The sequence below is a fragment of the Cheilinus undulatus genome, linkage group 12 (assembly GCF_018320785.1).
Source record: "Cheilinus undulatus linkage group 12, ASM1832078v1, whole genome shotgun sequence".
Lineage (NCBI taxonomy): Eukaryota > Metazoa > Chordata > Actinopteri > Labriformes > Labridae > Cheilinus > Cheilinus undulatus.
In genome coordinates, this window is record NC_054876.1 from 11,327,286 (window position 1) to 11,349,141 (window position 21,856).

General features: G+C 37.9%; 1 protein-coding gene across 1 annotated transcript in view; it reads right to left on the reverse strand.

Moving 5' to 3' along the window:
* med13a (mediator complex subunit 13a) overlaps positions 1–21,856 on the reverse strand; it is a 169,216-nt gene that overhangs the window by 97,212 nt on the left and 50,148 nt on the right. The window contains exon 3 of the mRNA XM_041801054.1: positions 17,539–17,707. Within this exon, the coding sequence (XP_041656988.1) occupies positions 17,539–17,707 (169 nt within the window). The remainder of the gene's footprint in view (positions 1–17,538; positions 17,708–21,856) is intronic.

A 21,856-nucleotide genomic window follows, 5' to 3' on the forward strand; every position in this document is an offset into this window, starting at 1 on the left:
TCACTGGCAATTCTTCAAATAAAGTTTGGATAATTGCTAATTATTTTGAATAGTTACAATCGCTTGTGAGTAGGGCTGACACCCTCCAGTGTGCAAGTCTATTACCTGGTCAACTGACCAAATCTCACTGTTTGGACAACCGCAAAAGACACTTTCACAGGAAAGAAGACCTAACTCTATTATATGGGTTGCACGGGAGACCTAGTGTATTCTTTAGAGTGAAAGTGTGGTAGAAAAAAAACTAATAATGAATAAAGCAATTCCAATAAGTTTTACCCATATCTTTCTGTTTGCAGCAATCAAAACTTTCCCATTCTAGAGGAGACTGAACAGGGATAAGGATAATCTGGACAGAAAGGACGAAAAAACACTTTGATCACGTGCTTAAATCTTGCATTGTAACCACTGAATGTGGTAAAGTGACCAGCACCAGAATACACCATCACTTTGGCCTGGTCTGGACCTGCAGTAACAGAAGCAGACTAGCATGTTGTAGCTAAGTGAAACAGAACAAGTGCATCTTCTGAAACTCTCCTAGTAAAGGCCTCATAACAATTTCTGAAGCGCCTAAAAGTAGCTAATACATCTATGATGTGCATATGTGCAATAGTCACGTGACGGTGTGTAATGTAAATCATGTGGCATCAAGCATGCTGGTGCTTTTGTGTTGTTTGAAGGAAACTAAAAGTGAAACCCTTCTTGTTACCTTGACTTATCAACAATATCTTACCTGAGTGTATTCCTGCTATCAGCAGCACCTCATCACAATGCTCATTAAGCTGTGGTCACACATACGTTAATAATAATACGGTGTGCCACTGATACTTGAATTACAGCTTCAGGTGTGTGCTGCAGTGTTTGAGACTCACAGCGGCTGAACTTGGTGAGCTTTTGTTAGTTAGAAGTTGTGGTTTATGAATAAATATGTTGCTCCATGAACAGAGAAAAGGTGAATGTGTGTTTCAGAGTCACTGTCAGAGGGGTAGGAGATTCAGATGGAAATGATCAATGTAAGTAAAAAATAATATTTTGATTAAAATGTAATGCACATAAAAAGACAAGGTATTTTGAATAGTATTTACTGTACAGTTTGTGGTAAGTGGTTTGCTCTGTTACACGTCTAATCCTTGTTAGAAAACGATTTAAATTGAATGCAATGCTCTCTCCTATAAACCCTGCAAAAAAGGCATGTTAAACAAACTGAGCATTAATTAGAGGATGAGCTGTGAGATGTTTTAGCTTGTGCATATAGCTGTTCACACAGTCAAAGAAACATAAAACATGCATCTTAAATATAGTCTATTTATAGTTCAAGTCCATGCAGTGATGTTAAATAAAAATCTGCACGCACAGATTTGTTTTGACTAAGGTTAGTGTCGAGTTTCACTCTAATAGGATGCATAACGTTTTAACTAGTTCAGGCTTCAGTAAAGCCACAGTGTAGTGTACAGCTCTGAGGGTGAAAGGTCCTGCACCATATAAGGGATTAGCTTTAAATGTGGCCATCTGTCTGAACGTGTGGATTAAAGACAGTACCATAGGAATCATAGTTACTCAGAAAGTACAGAGTGAACGAGAGGGAGGAGAAAGGGGGCAAGTGACGCCTGACGGATTAACTATGACGACTTCTTCAGACCCCGGCTTGGCCCCGTATGCCGGTCTCTGGTCACATGGAGAGGCAGCAGGAATGGGAGGAATGCAGGGTATGGTGGCGAAGGAGGCGGGAGGGAGTGAAGAACAGAGGGAGGGAGAGAGCAGAGGAAATGTAAGGACACAGGATTCCCTCCATGAATGGTGACATAGTTGTCCCTGCTGCTGCTGCTACCTTTGAATTCCTCTGCTGTGTTTCCTCAGCATCACAATGCATGAACAACAATGACGCCCGTTAACTTCAGCAATAAGAAATACTCTTTGGTCTGCAGGGCCTCAAGCTGACATTAGAAGGAATAAGAGCTGCATTCAAGAGAAGAACTGTTGGAAAAAGATCTTGTAAAATTGTGTTCAGAGTTTTCTTGGTTCTTTTTTTAAACTATTCAAGAAATGGGAAGTGTTCATTGTGCACAAAGTGTACTTAAATCAACCTAACAAATTCTGCTAAAGAAGTAAACGTCACTGGCTACAGAGGTATTTTTCACACAGTGATATCACTATTTTCTAATACAAAAACTCCCCCAAATTGTGCAAAGTAAAAAAAGTGATGCAAGTCAGTTGATCACAATCAATATAAGTCAATAGAAATTGTTCGGAAAGTATAAAAAAACTAGCCATCACAAGAATTTCACCTGACTTCACTCATTTGATGCTTACACTGTCAATCATCATGCTGATACAAACACCTTTTTTTCATTATTTATTTTGGTTCCTTTGGTGCAAAACTCAATGAAAACAGATCAGAGTTTGTCCTATAGGTGACTAATTCCTCCTAATAAAAAAAAAAAACTCTTCTTCAGCAATTAGGTGGACTAGAGGCCAGCATGAAATTGGACACAGCAGATAAAATCTACTACTGATACTGCTATCTGTTCATTCACCAATATTTGCTGATGACTGACATTCGTTAACAGTAGCTGTTAAACCTTATCTATTTGTTTTAGGTCATTTTAAACAAAACAATATTTCAAAAAAGACCTCTACACATTAAATGCTTTGTTAATTCAAACTATGGATGTAGCTGAATTAAGTATTTTAACCAGACAGATGACCTTGTCCCAGTACACATGCACAGCAAGATAGGGTTTTTTAAAAAGCTACCCTAATTACCACTCTTTTCCTCCTCCCATTTTCCAAATTAAATATTTCTTCTGGGGTTTGGATGGGGAGCTGTGGGGGCCTGATGTGGCCCCTGAGCCGCCAGTTGATGATAAATGCTTCATTCCCTAATGCAATAACTTTATGCAGAAGTATTGTTTTAACCTCTACAGGAAACATTAAATCTTTGAGACTTAAGATGGAGATTGAAACCCAGGTTCTGTGTGTTTTTCAATGAATCAGTGAGGTTTAAGCTCATCAATAGAGTTACCGAGCCAAACCGGTTATGCAACATTTTATCTGGGGATGATAAATTATTGTCCGATATTGCAAATATTTAACATGTTTTTATTATTTCGACTAGGGCTGGGCAATTGATCACAAATAAGATTAATTTTTAATATTGCATGCTGCAATTTACAATTTGCAGACATTGCAATATTGCTTTAACTTGAAACATGTCAAAATACCAGTTTAATACATTCATATTTTTTTGCAGCAGCAGCAGCAGAGATTTTATGCACATTTTGCAAACGTTAAACCTTAATTTTTTATAAAATGGTGGCCAATTTAAAGATGACACACTGCTCACTAATTTCTGCCTGCATCAATGCTAATGCATCACACTGCTGCTGGCAAAGCTTCACCTCCTTCACCCCAGCCTCCTCCTTTATAGCATAAAGCTTGTTTCTCCCTCCTATTCAGATTCTGCTACTATAGATTAATTCCTTTGAATAATTTCATTGTTTTCAATGCACATTGTCATAAATGCATCTATCCATATGGGGGTTTCTAGCTATGTACTTCCTGGAAAGTCAAAACATGCTGCTTGACTAATTGTAGTTTGTAATAGAGAATGATTTATTGCCTGAATTTGTTAAAAAATACACAAGATAAAGTACCTAGTAATATTCACAAATCAAATTGCAGTTGCAATACTGGGGAAAGTAATCCCAATTACATTATTTTTGCAAATCGTTCAGCCCTAATTCCAACAATAGAATATTAACTGATAAAATCCACTGATAAAAAAGGTGCTTGTTTACTCCTCATGAGACTACCCTGAACCAGTAGGTGGCATCTACTGCTCTGCAGAGACTACAGCGTAGCCCTTTAATAGCCTCTACTTTACAAGTATGTGACTTTCAGTGTTTCAGAAGAGGATAACAAGATTGTGTTTGTGATGAAAGATCTTTAACACAACAGATCTTATAAGTCACGAGTCATCATCCTTACAACAGACGATTAACAGAAAATGCTGGACAGTAGCTGTTAGCATTGAGCCGAAGGCTAATACCAAGCAGAATGCTGATTCAGCAGGCAAATTTAAACAGCAGAAAGTCTGTCAGAGACTGCCAAAATGCAAATCTACAAATGACAAATCAGTCTCAGTCTCCCAGTCCACTGCTACTTCTAGGACACATCCCTGCCTGCTCTGTTTGACATGGCTTGGTAACATCAGCCTAATCATACATAACAGTGCTTTTGATTAACATGGCACTTAATATTTTTTCTAGGGGTGCACTGATCCATCGGCCCAAATCAGTATCAGCACCGATTTCCTTAATTTTAGGGGATCTGTGATCGGCCGATCATTGTAAATAAGATCGGTGGATAAGATCAGTTTCATATGCCTCTACCTACTAAAATGTGAAAAATGAAAGACTAAAGGAACTGATATAATTTAGTAGTTTGCACAGCATTGCTCTAAACTTTTCATTTATATTTGAGAGAACTACCTCATGTGCAGTTAAAACAACAAGTTTGTATTGTTTCACGGGTATTGTTCAATGTTTTTCAATAGAATAAGATTGGAACATTGAAGGTGTATGCTGTCATTTATAAAAAAAATCAGTATTGGCCAAAATCGGAATCAGCAGGTCATGCTTTTTAAAGATCGGTGATCGGCCAGAAAATTGCAATCGGTGCACCCCTAATTTTTCTCTCCCTTGGTTAAGACTTATGTCGGTGCATATTTTGGATTTTTATGAAAACATCAGCTTTCTGAATGATCTGTAGAGGTAATTAGCAGGCTTAAAGAGTGGACAGATAGTTATATCATGATGCCTTCATGGTCACTTCAGTAAAAATGACAATAAGGCAAATGTAAATAAAATGTCATGATGTGTTCAAATGTCACATCAAGAATACAAAAATTCAGTTGTTGATGAGCAAAATTACAGCTGTCATGACGGTGAATTTGTCATTTCAGCTATATAAAATAAACAGAACAGATGGAATAAGGACCTTTTAAACTTTTTAGCTAAAGCTCTACTCAGCTTATACCACTCTGTTAAAGATGTGTTGTCATTTTGGACTTCAACCAAATAAAAGAGCAAGGATCATTACTGGTACTGGCATTCACACTCACCATTTCAGACTGACAGATCAAACACAAATATGTGTTTAAAGTCAGATAGCTACAAACAGAAGGGTACCGGGAGGTAAGTGATGCAAAGGGAAATAGACTATTATTAATGTTTAATTGTGCAGCAATTTAGGTAATAACCCATGCCAGAGAAAAACACTGGTATTTTCCTTTAAGAGCCATATTTATCTGTTGGACAGGATCTCTCCAGCAACATGATATATCCAGAGCGCCAGGTCACATGGTCGTACAGCCTGGTCAGTCTCCCTCAAGTTCCTGTTGCTAGAGAGACTGAGGAAGTGTAGGGACACCCAGGGGGTACGGGGTCGAGTGCTCGGGTGCTGAGCCGTCTTGTGTCTCCATAAAAGTGCTTTAAGACTGAATGCACACGATGATAGTATGGGCTTTTTTGTCTATTCTAATAAAAAGCTCTCGTGCCAGCTCCTCCACCGCCCTCTGTGTGGACGGGCCTCGCATGCCGATTGTTGACGAGTATGTTTCTGTGTGCCTGCCCGGCTCCCTGTGTGTGTTTGTGTTGTGCTGGGAGCAGGGAGGGGATAAATTTAGCGCTTTAGCCCCAGACTGGAGGCAGTGGCCCTTTATCCTGCACTGTCCTACTTAACAGAGTGCTGCTCTCTGCTTCCGCCTGCCACAGCGCACCAGGACTCACACATTCACCTCCCAACATCGGGGCCGAGACAACAGAGGAAGAATGAGCACACAGGCATGCAGAAAAGTGCAGACAGATGCATGCAGGGAGGCAGGCAGGCGTATTTATCATTGTATAACTAGCTTTCTGGATTCAATGATTATGATTGGCTCTTGTTATATGAGCTAATGCACACTGGCCTCATTTCATAACAGCTTGATTTGTTAATGATGCTTTCAGCCAGACAACGGCAGACTATTTAAATACAGTGGAGTAGTAATCCAACACTCCTGATTGCAGTACATTGCAGCTCATGTAAATGCTGATGCTAATACAGAGCGCATACCAAGCAGATCGAGAGAGACGATATCCCCTTTGTCCTGATCAAATTGAAATATCAAAGCAGGCTGCACTTAATGTTGCTCTGAATTTCAGTAACGCAGCCAATTAGGAGCAAGTCAACGAGTTCGTCCGACCAATCGAGTACGAGCATCCCGCTTCACCTTGGAAACACACGATCCCATGGTGCATTTCCCTGCTGCCATGACAACCAAGAGGAGCTCTCCCTCGCTCGTTTCCCTCCCTCATCCTCCTCCCTCCTTTCTTCCCTTGTGTTCTCTCCCGCTCTTTCTGTTTCCTGAAGCCAGTCTACCTCGCAGCAGAAGGTTCACAGAAACAACTTGGAGCCGCCTGCGCTCCAGACAAAGAGAATTACTGTCAGCTGTATCAACACATACTGCTGCATCTGCAGTTCAAAACAAAGGCTCCAACCACACCAACGTGCACTGATTTATTCAGAAATATATTAAAAACTGCTAAGTTGTTTTCAATATTTCATTTTAACATCAATCATGACATATTTCTTCTACTTCTTGCAAGCTCATAAATAAGGCTGTCTGAAAAAATATGGCTAATTCCTCCTAAGAGCTGATATGAAAAGAAGGCAACTAGAGGCACTAAGAGAGGTTATTATTATCAAAGACTGCAAATTCAGTTTGCTGCCTGCTGCTTACCACACACATCAGGCTGATATGAGAAAGGAAAGAGAGAGGAAGGGAGGGAGAGGAGGAGAGATGATGTAAGCGTTTCAACACAGGCTGAGGTCTGAGGTTGAGGTTATGAACACTGTCAGCTGGCCGCAGCCTCCACCAACTGGAGGCTTGGGTTGCTGCAGAGCAGAGGAGATGTCTGATGATCAGAGGGGGAGTCAGTGCTTCCCATGTACGCAGATTTGATTAAAGGGGCGCAATCAAAAAGATCGCTTTGAAATGATTAATATCAAACTTCATCTGAGCGTTCCTACTGATAACGACACGTGTGCGGATATAGTGCAGTCACTATCAGCTAGAATGACTCAAACATTAGTCCATCAACTGGCTTTTATTTAGTGACTGTATTAATAATTAACAACAGATGCAGCTATTAATCTGGTCTTCGATTAATTTTTCAATATTCTTAAGACAAACAATCAAAAAATTCATTATAACACCAACTTCTCATTGATCAAACTGAAAATAAACACTAGTTTCAGCCACAGATTTGTGAGCTGGAAGGAAGTACTGTGGCAAGACTTTGATGTGCCGATGCATACAATGTTGACATCCATTACTCTGACAACTAACCATATCAAAAAACAAACCAACTGAAAAAAAAAACCTTCAAACCATCAGTCCTATTTCAAACTAAATGCTGTCATGAGCACAAGGGAGTAATCATAGTTGAACTATTTCATAACAGTGCAGCACTAAGCCTGCAATTTCTGGACATTAATAACAAGAAATTACCCAATATTAGACGTAGATTTGTACTATTCCAGCTTGTTCCATAGGAATCAGTTTTATTTAATTTCTGACTTCTATTAAATTGAACAAATGTGGTATCAAGGATGCCAAAAGTCTGCATCATTATAAGCTGTAATGACTACAAGATGACTCAATCATTGGCTTTTATTTAGTGTTTTAATAATTAACGACAGATGCAGCCAATCTAGAATTTAATTCATTTGTCAATATTCCTAAGACTTACTTTCAATTTATGACGAACTTCTCAATGAGCAAACTGAAAATAATCACTTGTTGCAGCCATAGATTTGTGTGCTTTAAATGAATATAGTGACAAAATCAATGCAATTAGGATGAAGCCGGCAAGTGTTGGATATTAATAACAAGAAATTACCTAAAATTACGTGTGGACCTCAACAAATAATTCAATTTGATTTCATTTTCACAAGTGTTGTATCAGAGTGAACAAGTCTGCGTCATTATAAGCTGCAATGACTTCAAGAAAAGTGGATCAATTGGTGATTAGTTAGCAACTCCTCTGAGATTTTACTAAGAACAGAGATATTAATCTTTCTGTATTCTTAAATATTCTGAAGACAACCCATCAGTTAATCAGTTTAAAACTACAACTTCTCATTGATCAAACTTTTCAAACTATTTTAACCAATTTTTTCATTTTAGTATATTAATTATTCAGACCTAATTCTCAGCATACATCGCTAGTTTGATGATTTTTAACATCCTTTTATCAGTTTCTCCTCTGTTTTTTATTGCCTTGTATTCTCTGAACTTCTTCTGTTATTGACTCAACATCATGTTAAATGAGGGCTGCCCCCTCAATGACATCTCAAACAAAGGTTGATTGCTTGAAAATAACTATTTGTTTCCCTAGATTGTAAAGAAATATAATATATTGAATACTACGTTTTTAAACACAACACAACTGCTTAGCTCAATGATTACTTACATAAAAAAATAACCTGTTTTCGTAAAATCAAGTTCAGCTCTACAGTCATATTTCAGACCAAATGCTGCTGTGAACATAAGGGAGCACTCGTAATTTAACAATTTCATAAGAGTGCAGGACTTAGCCTGTATTTATTTCCTTATCAATAACAAGATTAAAAAATATCAGAGACCTTGGACCTTTACTTTTCTACCTTAAATCAAAAAAGAAATCAATCTGATTCCATTTCTACTTGTATCAAAGTTAATAAATCAGAGTCAAGGATGTCACATTCTGCATCATTTACAAGCAGCAATGAATGAAAGATAAGTCATTCACTTGGATATTATTTAGTAACTGTTTTGATAATCAGCAATGGACAAGACATGAATAAATTTATCTTAAATATTTTCCAAATCATCAATTGATCAATCTAATACAACTTAATTGATTAATCTGAAAATAATCAGTATTTGCAGCATTAGGTTGATGTGTTACAAAGGAAATTAATGGAAAACATTTTAGATACTTCATTATTCTTTTAATATCATGTCTGAAATCACTATGTCAGTTATTTTAATGATTGATTATCTCAAAAAATAAACCTTTCCTATAAAGAAGTTCAGATCTTCCATCATGTTTTCAACCAAACTCTACCAATTTCTCTGTATAAAAAAAAGAATCAATCTGATTTAATTTCTAAAAGGTTTGTATCAAAGTTTCATAACAGATATCAAGGATGCCACAATTCTGCATGATTAAAAGCTGCAACAGTTTGTCGATTAGTGGAATAATTGAAGATTATTTAGCAACTGTCCAACAATCAATTAAGGATGCAGCCATCTGGCTTGTGCCTGAAATATAGAAGCTAGTCCTCCAAGCAGGCAGTCTGGGTTCAAGTCCGACCTGTGGCCTCTTTTCATGCCATTTCCCACACTCACTCACTCTGATTCTCTGACGCTATCTGCTGACATTTCATCTCCAAAAACGGCAAAAAGCCCAAAAAAGACATCAATCTGCTATGTCTGAATAATCCAAATAAAAAGTGATAATTAATAAAACACTATTTATATTGATCAAAATTATCAATGATTATTTAAAGCTTTTATACAGCAAAACAGCTCAGAGGCATTTTTGTGAATACAAAAAAGCCGTGTACAGATTAGTTCTAAATGGTGTGATTTGATACAATGACAGAAAAAACTTCGACTATATTATAATTGGAGTATTTAAATATAAAAAATCTAGGTTATGCTTTACAAATTACTGATTGATAAGATACCAAACGAATATTAAATCAGAACTATGCACTGAGAAAAGAAATATTCCCTGAAAAATATATATTCTATGGTAATCGCTTCATCTGCTATTTAAAGGGTTTAAAATTTTTCTTTCTAGAAATCCTGTTTTGATCTTAAAGACATGGGAATATTGACTAACGCTTGTCCTACTATTGGGTATCAACAAACATTAAATTCACTACATTTTAAGACCTCTTTCAAGACGATCATCAAACATTTTAAGACTACCTCTTCTTCAATTTCTAACCTGCTACATTTACATATACAGTTACATATTTATTTTTGTGCTAGTAAGATAAAATGTGACAACAAAAAATAGTACTTTTTCTTTTGTAGCGCACAAATTAGGCTTTCTTGGAGAATTTAGAGGTCAGACTATGAGAAAAAAACTGCTAAACATAAAGGTAGCTGAATGGAATTTTTTTTTTTTTTTGCCTAAGTGGCCTAAAAATTAGTTATACCACAGTCTAGAAGTACCTATTTACACTGTAGTTAAGGCTAAAAAGTCAACAGCATACATTTAGGTTTAAAGGGGAAAAAATACACGGTATAACTGCTCATTTCAGGATACTTGTAATATTCTTTACTTCTGATTTAAAGCCTACAACCTCTTTAGATTACCCTAAAAATAAAAAAAAAACCAACCAAGGCCTTATAGTCTTGCATTTAAGACACTTTAATACATTTTAAAAACCTTAATTTAGGCCAAATTTATTCAGCAACTTCTAATACTTTTCAGGACTGCACAGACATCCTGTACTGGTCAATGAAAGGTGAACAAGGTGCTCATGGGAGACAGAGGAGCAGCTGCCGTGTTAGTACATGCCGTTAACTTTTCTGTAAATGCCAATGTTCGTGATAAAGGAAACAAAAAGAAGAAAACATAAATGACAGGCTTTAAAGTAACAATGATACAGAAAAACAAAAGCAAGAAGACAATGAGAGAACAGTCTTTGGATGGCTCTTTTATAGATTTAAGAGGTGCATTTGAATATGATTTATTCTGAGTAATCAACACAAAAATGACAAGGAAGATAGAGCAATAAAAAGTGTTTAGTTATTCACAATAAGTAAAACATTATCAGGAAAAAAAAGAAAAAAAAAGAACAGGTGAATATGTATATAAATCAACTGTAGGTTTTAGTGTACTAAGAGAGCAGACTTTGTCCTGAACTTTAAAATGCTTCTCCCTTTGTCGACTTGGACTTCTGAGAGATAAATATGCTGACATAAATGTCAGTAACATCACCCACAAGTACGGAGTCTCCCTAGCTGTGAACAAGTTACTATGGCAATTCTGATGGGACAAAACTGAGCATTTACATGTTGTCACGACCCACAGAAGGAAGAGGAAGCCTCAGAGAGTGGGACTTTTACTGCTTCCACAGGACTGAAAAACCAACATAACTTGAGCCATTTAATGATTACAAACACCACAGGGCTACATCAATAACAGCTCAGGAAATGTTTCACTGTAGGACCGGCTGTCTAGGCTTTGAGGCGACAGCAAAAAGGGAAAAAAAAAAAAAAAAAAAAAAAAAAAAAAGAAAGCTGGTAAATTTTCGTCACAGTTTTCGCAGTGCTTTGTTTGTCGAAAAAAATCCCAGCGTGGCCGGAGCACGGCGGAAAGGAGCACACCAAAGGGAGAGGCAAAAACATCCTTGACGACAACTAAGATTCAGGGTGGTTGCACCACTATTTATAACCTGCCCAGTCTGCTCCGTGACAGCAGAGGGGGGTGGAGGGAAGGGAAGGGGAGAGGAGAGGGAGAGAGAGAAGCAGACGCACAGACAGAGGGTGGCCTGTGAATTCCAGTGCAGAGGAAAAGACCATTGTTTTCCTTTTTTTTCCCTCAACTGGGGCCCTCTGTGATCAGCACTCTGGGTAAAGAGGCAATAGAGCTGAAAAGAAGCCCTAAATATAGTTGAAAAGAGATTATTCTTCTTTATTATTCAGTCTATTCTTTGTGCTTTATCCCGCCTGTACAGTAAAAATCAATCGTGCATTTTCGAAGAGATGATCTACAGATCTGCACAGTGGCGCTGATAAAGACGAGCAGGTAGCACAGTTCTGGCCATTTCTACCGTGGACAGAGAAACACAGGCACGTGTCTGTGCACACACATGAGATCAGCTGACCAGGAAATCTGGCAACAACACCAAAACAAGAGGAAAACAATAACACACTGACACATGCACGCACAGAATACAGCTGGGAGTTTGCTCGATATCAGATGCATTAAAAAACACAGATTCTGTCAGCTGCTTCAGCTCACGTGAACGAACAATAGCACATGATGTGTTACACCTTGCACTGCAAAAATAACTCTTTGAAGAACACAAATGTCCATTTTAGCTGTGAAATAGAATGAATGTGAAAGGACTGGGTTATACTGACCAAAAAATCAGATCAATAATCTTTGGCTGAATAGCAACACACAATCTCTGTTTTCCACTAGAAATGCACTGGTGCATCTGTTCTAATAAAGCCAATATCAGCCACCAGGAGTTTATGTGGCATGAACTGATGCCAGTAGCTGATGCTTGCCAATGGTGCCCCATCAATTTAGAGATCACATCTAACACATGTAACATCTCAATCTAACAGAAAATTTAAAAGGACATCAATACTGGTATCAGAACACTGGCATTGGCTGAATTATCATTTTAAACTCTGCTAACAGCTCTATTTTTTAAATCTGTTTTCATGGTCAGAGATGAGAGAAAATGTTGACAAAAGTGGGAGTCTTACACTAAAGTCCTGAGAGAAATATCAATGTCGATATCGGCAATCAGCTCAATTGTATTGGCCCTAATTTTCAGAGCTCTGCATCTCTAGTTGTCAAAGTACCAGAAGTATAAGCGTTGTTATGATTCTAGCTCAAATCTAATGCTACTGAAACATGTTTGAAACCACAGCAGCAACAGTAGAAGTCCTATACTCTCAACACTGAGGTATTTTATTGTTTGTGATTTATCAGAAATAGCAGGAAAAATCCAGCACACCTTCTAGATTACACAAATACACTGGCAACATTTGAGAAGTGCTCAAAAGTGCAGGCGTTTCCTTTAAAACATGACTGAAGATCATGAAGTTCCTGTACATTTTGATGCTATCTGCTGGTGCAGGGCAATTAATTGAGTTTCAATTTCAATCACAATGATCGCTTCCCACAATCATGAAAACAAGATCATTGTGATCAAAGGATTACTCTGCCTGTTGTGTTGCACTCGTTTATTTCCTATAGGTTTTATCATCTGGTAAACATTTCAGTGTTGCAATAATTATTATGGTCACTTATTTCATGTATTGCTTGTTTTTGAAAGGGTTAGAGTGTTAAAGTTTTATACATATATGTTATGTTGATGAAGTAAAAACCAATGAGCAATCATGTTTACTAAAATGTGATCTCAATGCCAATCAAAATAACTGATTATGAATTATGCCATAATCATGGAAATTTAAGCCATTTGAAAGCCATGGTATAGCTGCACGCCCATTAAGGGGCAATTTTTTTAAATTCAAATGACCAAAAAAAGGCAGACAAACTCCTACACACTGTAAAACATAAGCAAAGTTTCTGCAAATAAATGATGATGTGAATCACCTTCAGCCATTTTTAAAACAAAACAAGAGAGCACAACACCCAAATGGATTTGCACAAATGCATTGGCAACATTTGGAAATGTGGGTGGAACTGGCAGGGAACTAAAGAAACCCAAATTTTTTGCAGATTCATCTACTTTTCCAAATGCTTCCAGCATATTTGGGACAGATTGCAGGGGGTTTCCCTGAAATTTTGGTAAATTAAAAAAAAATAATTTACCCAATATTGGTGCAGGTATTGTTTTACGTTGCCACGATATCTGACAAGTATCAATATAATTAGATTTTACTCAAAACATGAATGCTTCTGAATAGAATTAATAAAATATCTCACCTAGACTGGACATTTTGAGCAGACTGTCCTGTGGTCAAAAAGCATCATACCTACTGTAACAATCTTTATACTGGGGATTAGGCTTGATATCTATTTGTTATTATCAGATCAACATCAGCATAAACCAAACTGATATATACTATATCGTCTCACCCTATCTCTATTGGCAGATCCTGAAAGTCTGATATATCACCCAGCCTGTTTGTGTTAAATGTGTAGACAGGGAGAGTTAGGATGAGACTAAAAAGCGCTGCGGTCATTTTCTCCTCACTCCCGCGTCTCCATCTCTTATCAATAAACCCAGACACAGAGGGCAACAAATCCAGCTCAGCAGATACAGCAGAGAGGAGGTGGAGGACGTCTCAGTTGTACACAAACAGACAAAGAGCGAGAACGGGAGGACAGATAGAAGACAGACAGAGCTGGTACTCTGGCACAACAAAACCTCATTCAGTCTCCTCTAAAACTCTCATATCATCACTGTAATGTGGTGTACAATGTGCTGGACTGACGCGCAGGATCACGGCTGGTACTGTGCCAGATATGTATCTGATACGCCAATAACAGGGCCGGCTGATAAAGTGATATCTGTGAGGGATTGTGTTAAAATTCTGCAGCTTGGAGCTTGTATGGCAGACATTTTTGTTTACCGACAGTGCAGCTCGTCTCACTGTTACATGCAAGATCAAGGTTGTTTTAAACTATTTAATTTAAACAGATGAAGGATTATAGTCAGCTAGTGAGCTAAAGTTAGCAGCAGCTTGGCGCCAAGCCCTTAAAGTCATGCCAAAGAGTGTCACAGAAGCAATGAACTCTTACCCTTACCGCTATACTGCTTGATGCTTGTAAACATATCAGGAGCTTCAGCAGAATAAATGAGGTACAATGGTACACTGCATGTGCTGTTGCCTTGGTAAGATATGTTCAGTCTTCTGTCAGGGTGTTGTTACTGATTGGCCTTCAGCCAGTAGAAGAAGAAAAGCCTTGGTAGCCACTTTGAGTTAGTTTATAGTTTAAAAAAAGATTTTGGGAGCTTGAATGGTACAGGATAATCACAGACGTCCTAGGCACCTGGAATTAAGAAATTCTTGGCATTGAGTACTCAATATTACTAAACAAATCAGGCAACTTTTGAAAAATAACGTTGGTGTCTTAATGAAGTGACAAAAGGACGTCAATTGCCTGGCCTGTGCAACTGTATGGACTGTCAGACACCACCACTGTCAGGATGGAAATATATGCAAAAAACTTTCAAAATAAAACCTTGTAACACTTCAGGTAAGGCTAAGGGTTAGGGTTATAGAGTAGGGCAGATTAGGAACGGCCTAAACAAAATCTAAACTTAACATTTTTATTACAAACTTTAAGCCTTTTAGAAGTAACATACCAGACCTGCCAAACCTAATTATATAATGTTTAGAGTAGCCAACTAAATGGAAACACACTTCTGCAGTGTAGCTAGAGCTAGCCATCCTTTGCATGACTATTTCTTAAGCTGCAGAAATGATGTACATTTTGATGCCTTCTCTCAAACAGTCATACTTTTTAAAGTTGCGTGATGAATATGGAAATAAATACTGTGACATCTAAATTTAAGTCTCACTGGTGTATAAAATGCAGTCTGTTTTTGGGTCTGTCCCACAGGTAAAACAGGTTTGAATTGTCTATTGTGTGATGATTTCCATTGCAAGCCCACAATGAGCAGTGTCTGTAAAGCTGCTAAGCTTTTAGTACTATTTATTTTCACAAGGTAGAATTTGCATTCCCATTTGCTACAAGTTCAGGAGTTAAGCTCCTAGCCTTCAGGGATAGCTGTGAAGTACAGACCCACAACCCACGAGTCACACTGCAATTCTCTGATGGTCTCTTGTTGTCTTTAATTGAGAAGTCTTTTCAATCTATCCAGTGCCCCACAAGTTTTATTTACCAACGTTATTATGACATTCCTATTCTCTTATCTGGCTAAACACATATTTAAATTGCATTCAATCAACTTGTCTAAAGTGGAAATAATGCAAAGAAAATAGTAAAATTCATTACAGTTTCATTGTATCAGTGGGTATGTGATGTGGGGCTGGTGCACTGAGTAGAGTGTGGCTAAAACTAGCAGCTAGCTCCACCAGCTTTTGTACCTCTTTGCAGATTAATATGGGCTTAAAGTGGTCACTTGTCCCTTTGGCTGAGTGATTATATGCGAGTATACTCCTCAAAAGCCTACACACAACTTAAATTCCATTTTCTAGTTCAAACAAAGATCATTGCTAATCTTCTCATGTAGCATATGAATGAGAGCTGGTGGCGCTTCATTATAGTTTCAAAAGAGCGTTTGACTGTGAGTTCAGGCTTGTATTTGTTTTTTAAAGTTATATTTTTCGGGGCTTTTTAGTGCCTTTGTTGGAAAGAGGAGGACAGTGGATAGAGTCGGAAATGAGATGAGAGTGGGGAGAGGCATGCAGCAAAGAACCACAGGCCAGATTCGAACCCCGGCCGCCTGCATACATGGGTAGCGCATTAGACCGCTAGACCCCTTCAGGCTTGTATTTATCGAAAATTGCAGATAATTCGTTTAACCAACTCATAAATCTTGCACCAGCTAATTTGATATCTGAATGCAACCATTTAGCTAGCTAATCTTGTACATCCCTAATTTACAGGATAACATGTTTTTTTTTTAATGCAGGTTTATGGCCTTATGAGAAAGTGGCAATGTCAGCGGTCTCCTGGATACTCCAGCATGTTTTGAGCAGTGAAACAGCCACCTACAATACACAATGAACGGAGGCAAATTCTTTTAAGTGTCAGGTACTGCTTAGTAGATGGAGGCCGCTACACTTGTGCTCATGATGGCATGTCTCTGCATTTTATACTTTTATACTGGTCACACGGCAGCACACAGCCAAATTAAGTAACAGAAATTATTGTGTCTTATTCACTGGATTTTACCATATTTCTAAATGCCTCCATAATAACAATCATATGTTTTTACTATATCGCCCAGCCCTTATGAAAACTGTGTTAAACTGAACCCCTTTATGAAAGATTGTTTGCCTGCCTTAGAGACAAACAGCTCTCCATTTGAAATACTATCACGTCACATAAATAGATAAAGGGAGCAGTTTAAATTAACTCAATATTATTTGCAAGTTGAGCCTATAACTGATCAAAAGATTATCATTCTGAATACATTTTAGGATTAACTTTAAAATGAGCCACTAATTCTGGTTTGAATACAATCTCACTTCAAAATTTCTTAACTTCAAAGGCAATGAATCCTTAAGCACACATGTTGAATCAAGAAGTTGGAGCTTTTGATGTCATTCATTTTTCATCTTTTTCAACAAAGGCTCACTTTCTGTCTACATGTGCATCAGGCATATCGATTAAAATTCTATCACCAGCAATCAGGATTTCCCAGGGAACTCAACGGTACAACAGTTTCTATGTAACATCTGCCTCTCTTCAAACCAGCCCTATATAAAATATATATAACAAATATCTGATCCAAGTGCTTCACAGGAGGAAAAAAATCTCTTAACCCTGGAGGTGTTGGTTATATAGCTTACAAAATGAAGTACACATAAAGCTGTGAACTTGCTGTCTGAGCAGTGTTCAGCCTGAGCTGCAGCAGACCACATAACAGCATAACAACAAGAGACATAACATGTCTAAAAAGGGCAGCAGTCAGAAAAAAGCCAGAAAAAAAAAAAAAAAAACCTCTCCACCGTGTAGGTCCATGTGCAGAGCGCTGCCATACAAAGACAGACAACCTGGTCAGAACTGAGGATGAAAAGTGATTTAAACGTACCTCTTGTTGATGGGCTTCTCATCCTTCTCATACGGTTTGACGAACCATTTTCCGATGCGAACGAAGCTGCGGTTCATGAGGCAGCGCTCCAGCAGGTTGTGGATGGCTTTGAACAGGAGCGTGCGACATTCGTACGAAAGGCCGTTCTCCCACAGACCATCATCCTCGGCTGGAAAAGAAAACATAAAAGAGAGACGTGAGTGAGGTGGAAAGATTTAAGAGATTTTGTGACATGTTAGCTGAGTTATAAAAACTCTGCAGGGCGAACTGTCAATCTTTGCAGTGTGAAAGCTCTGTATACAATCAAAGCGAGAGTTGCACATGTTACTGCTGGCATCAAGATGCCTTATACATCATCAGATGGCAAAGACACTAATAGGGATATTCACTCATGTTTACTGGATTGAATATTAAAGCACCAACTGTCACAGCAAACATACTGTCTGATTATACAACAAATATAAAGCTTTGAAGTTATGAATATGAATACTGAGTGAATGAATACAAGTAGACAATTACTGAGATTTACCTTTTTAAAAGAGAATAAAATAATTTTTTTAAAAGTTCTCCCTAACATTTTCATGAGGGTGAAGCAGTATGGTAAAAGTCACTGATTTGATGCGTGAAGAGACCCTGAATTAGAAAACAAATATTGGCACGGAGTCCCTGCAATCTTTTATATTTGTAGTTGTGAGTTTGAAACAGAAGCAACAAGCTGAATGCTGAATGCATAAAAATGTTCTAACCCAGCAAGTGCGCTCACGTAACTCTGTTAGTTGCATAAGCTACAAAGATAACTGAGACACATATCTATTTAGCTAAGATAGCTAAAGTTTAGCTCACAAAGCAGCTACATGAGCAAGGCATCTACGCTATCTCTGTAGCCAAGTTAGCTTTAGCTACATTTGCTAAAGCTAATTCAGCTATAGACAGTGGAGCTACATAGCTAAAGCTAATTTCACAAATCATCTATGATGAGTCTAAAGAGAATTTAATCCTGGATTCGACCTCTGGCCTTCTTCTCAGATTTAATTATGAAATGTTTCTCAGTCTGTTTAGTTTGCATTAGGGATAAAACGATTCCTCAAATTATTCAAGTGATTTGCTTCAAAAAATTCCTCGAGGCAAATCATCTGCTTCGAGGCTTCGCTTAAATCAGTCCTGTATCCATATACGCCCATGCTGTACACTTGGACAGCACGCCGTGTGTTGCTTGCTGTGTTTCGCATGGACAGATTTTTGTGTGGCACAATGCACTTGTTTTCGCTGTTACTATAATGTAACATGCATGATACGAGGCGTGAAAATCACGAGGGAAGTGAAGTTGATGCAGTGATGTTTACAGGCCATTGTCCTGCGTTTTTACACATCCACTGCCCGTGGCTTCGGTGAACCCATGCAGATTTCCGAGTTTACACGTTTCCTGCATGGTGTGAGACAGCACTCAGTGTCTGCAGACTTCAGGGAATTTCATAAACGTCTCTGAACGAGATGACAGTTTCAAAGAACACCGTCAGGCTTCACAATTCAAGTCCTGTCTTGGTGCTTTCCCTCTCACTTCCTCTCTCTCTCTTCCGCGTGCACACGTTATACATTTAATCATAAATTATTCAAAATTCAGCGCACTGACGTCTTGTTTACAGCATATTTTTCAAAAAGATTCAGCATCCCAAATAATTTGATAAGACTTGTATTGATAATGAGTTGATGTTAATTAAATAGAAACACTATTGCCACAGACTGAGACTGAGACTAAATAGGTTAAAGTTCATCATCATACAGTTAGGATTCAACAGGTCACAGAAGCAGCTTTATCCCTTAAAATGTGTTTTTCAGTTCAGTGGACCGTCTTAAAAGGTCAGATTATTATGGCTGAAAAACTCACAAACAAAAATTTGGTTGCAAAAATGAAAAGTGAACACCCTTTGAAAAATTGACCATATTCCTGTAATGTAAAAGTTCAGCTTTCAGACATCATCAGACCACTGTGTGAATGATGAAGCTTTATTTCTTGCTAGAATCTGAAATATTACATTTATGCATAAACTAGAGGATGTTAAAATGATTGTCCTTTTACTTTAATGACAAATCGGAAAATAAACCACAAAAACTACAACATAAGATATAAAGCACATGAAATTTCCTGAGAGGATCCCTAAACCCCAAATATGGCAAAATCTAATCTAATTAGTTAACTTTATTTACTTTTTACTTTATTAAATGCCATCAGAACTGTATTGCACTTTGTAAAATATATTTTCCTTAGAGAACCTGTTAAATATCAATTTTTAATACAGAAGTAGTTCATTTAAGGGACCCAGCTTCTTTTCTCATTTGTCTAGTACTACTTCTCTTGAAAAAAGCAAAAGTAATTGATTGAAAAAAATGCTATATTTCTTATTAGAGCACTCAGTTAATCATCAGAAGATTTGAGAGAGTACTCAATTACAAAAAGAATAGATTACTGCAGTCCTAGTTTGCAATGAAGTTATTTTATGAACGTAACCGTGAGATTTTGTTTAGAAATAAAGTTGGATTAAAAAATCTAAAACTGGAAATACATTGTACAGGTTAACTACAGCACTTCATTTCTGAGATCTACGGTGTCTCAGATGAACAGTTTGTGAGAGTGCCTATCAGAGATGAACTATCTGCAGCCAGACCCCTCTGCAAATGCTAAGCATAGCATAAGTCATGTTGGTGTCTGCCTTTAGATATCACCTAAGGCAGTGTTTCTCATATTATTTGGCAAGGCACACTGGTGTGCCAAGAGGTGAGTCTTGGTGTGCCGTGGCAATTCACACAACATATACATTATTATTACAACTATAAAACAACGTATGTTACTGCAACATGTTCGGAGGGGGGGGCTATTTTGTACTGATATGGATATGGTGTGCCTTGAGAGACTGACTAGATCTTAGGTGTGCCTTGGGCCAATAAAGGTTGAAAACCACTGACCTAAGGAATCAAGTGCATTACATTTGTACCAAAAGTAGGATCTAAATAACTTTTAAAGCAAAGTCAGGCACATATTTTGCTCAGTTGCTCACATATACCGAGGCTACAGTACTCGAAGAACTGATCATGGAATTGATTCCTAATCCTGGTGCAGTTTGGTGCATGTCTTCCCCCACTCTCTCTCCCCATATTTCCTGTTTTGTCTTAGCTGTCCTATCAAAAAATAAAGGCAAAAATCCCCAAAATAATCTTTTAAAGTGCAGTCAACCCCTAACAACTAGCAGGAAAGGGACATATATCTACCTATCCCAGCAGAGGCAGACAGGATCCCTAAATAAATCAATCCTTCCTGCATATAAACTGGATCAAGGACACAAGTCCATGTAAATTGCCTAATATGTATGTCAATGTACTGAACACTAAATGCATGAGGACTGAAAGTGGAGCTAAAATACCAATGAAGTCTCATTTTCTTAAAAACAAACTTTCCAGGTCATAAAACCCAAATTAAATCACTACATAAAGCAATTTCACATCCAAATTGTGATAATCTCAGGTCTTTGGCAGCACACAGGAGATCACAGGTGAAGGGCTGCAAGCCAAGCTAGTTTACTGGGCATGCTCATTTTATTGTTCACAAGGTTTTAACTGAAAGTCGGATTATCTGAGGAGATGTTCTCCTCTCCAAAACACACAGTCCTCGTAATTATGACTGCTAAAAACACTGAATGGAGTCGGTACACGCACAGTCTTCAGCAGGGAAGGAGCAGAGCTTCCATCGGCTTCAATTCAGCCTGTTCTCCTAGCTCCAGAAGCCTGATTAGTAAAATCTTTCATCTGGGATGAAGATACAGTTAATATTAACGATGACATGACTTAAAAATCTAACCAAAAAGTCATCTGTTAATGTTTAATGTCCTGCTGACAGCCTACTTAGGGAACTCTGTCAGGTAAAACATGAGACTAGTGAAGGCTGATACAGAATTCCCTGTGCCAAAAACATAGCAAATAACCAGAATTTCATATTTATCAGCCACTTTACATTCATCTAACACTTTGTGAGTCAAGAAGAGCCCTAGAGGAAGGTTATTGGATTTGAAAGATGAACCAAGTCATACACCCAGTAAGTACTGGAAAGGCGTGAACATGTAAACAGTGTGAATGACATCGACACGCTGCAGCTCTTTATTGACTCAACACACTGAATGAATTCAGTCCTTTGCATCACATCATGAAACACCCTGCAATTCCAGTCAGACAATCTTTTAAACAAACAGCAATGGGGTTGTGAGCCATTGTGATTGTAATCAAACACACTTGTAGGATCTAGTGCAATCACTTGTAATAATTACCAGTG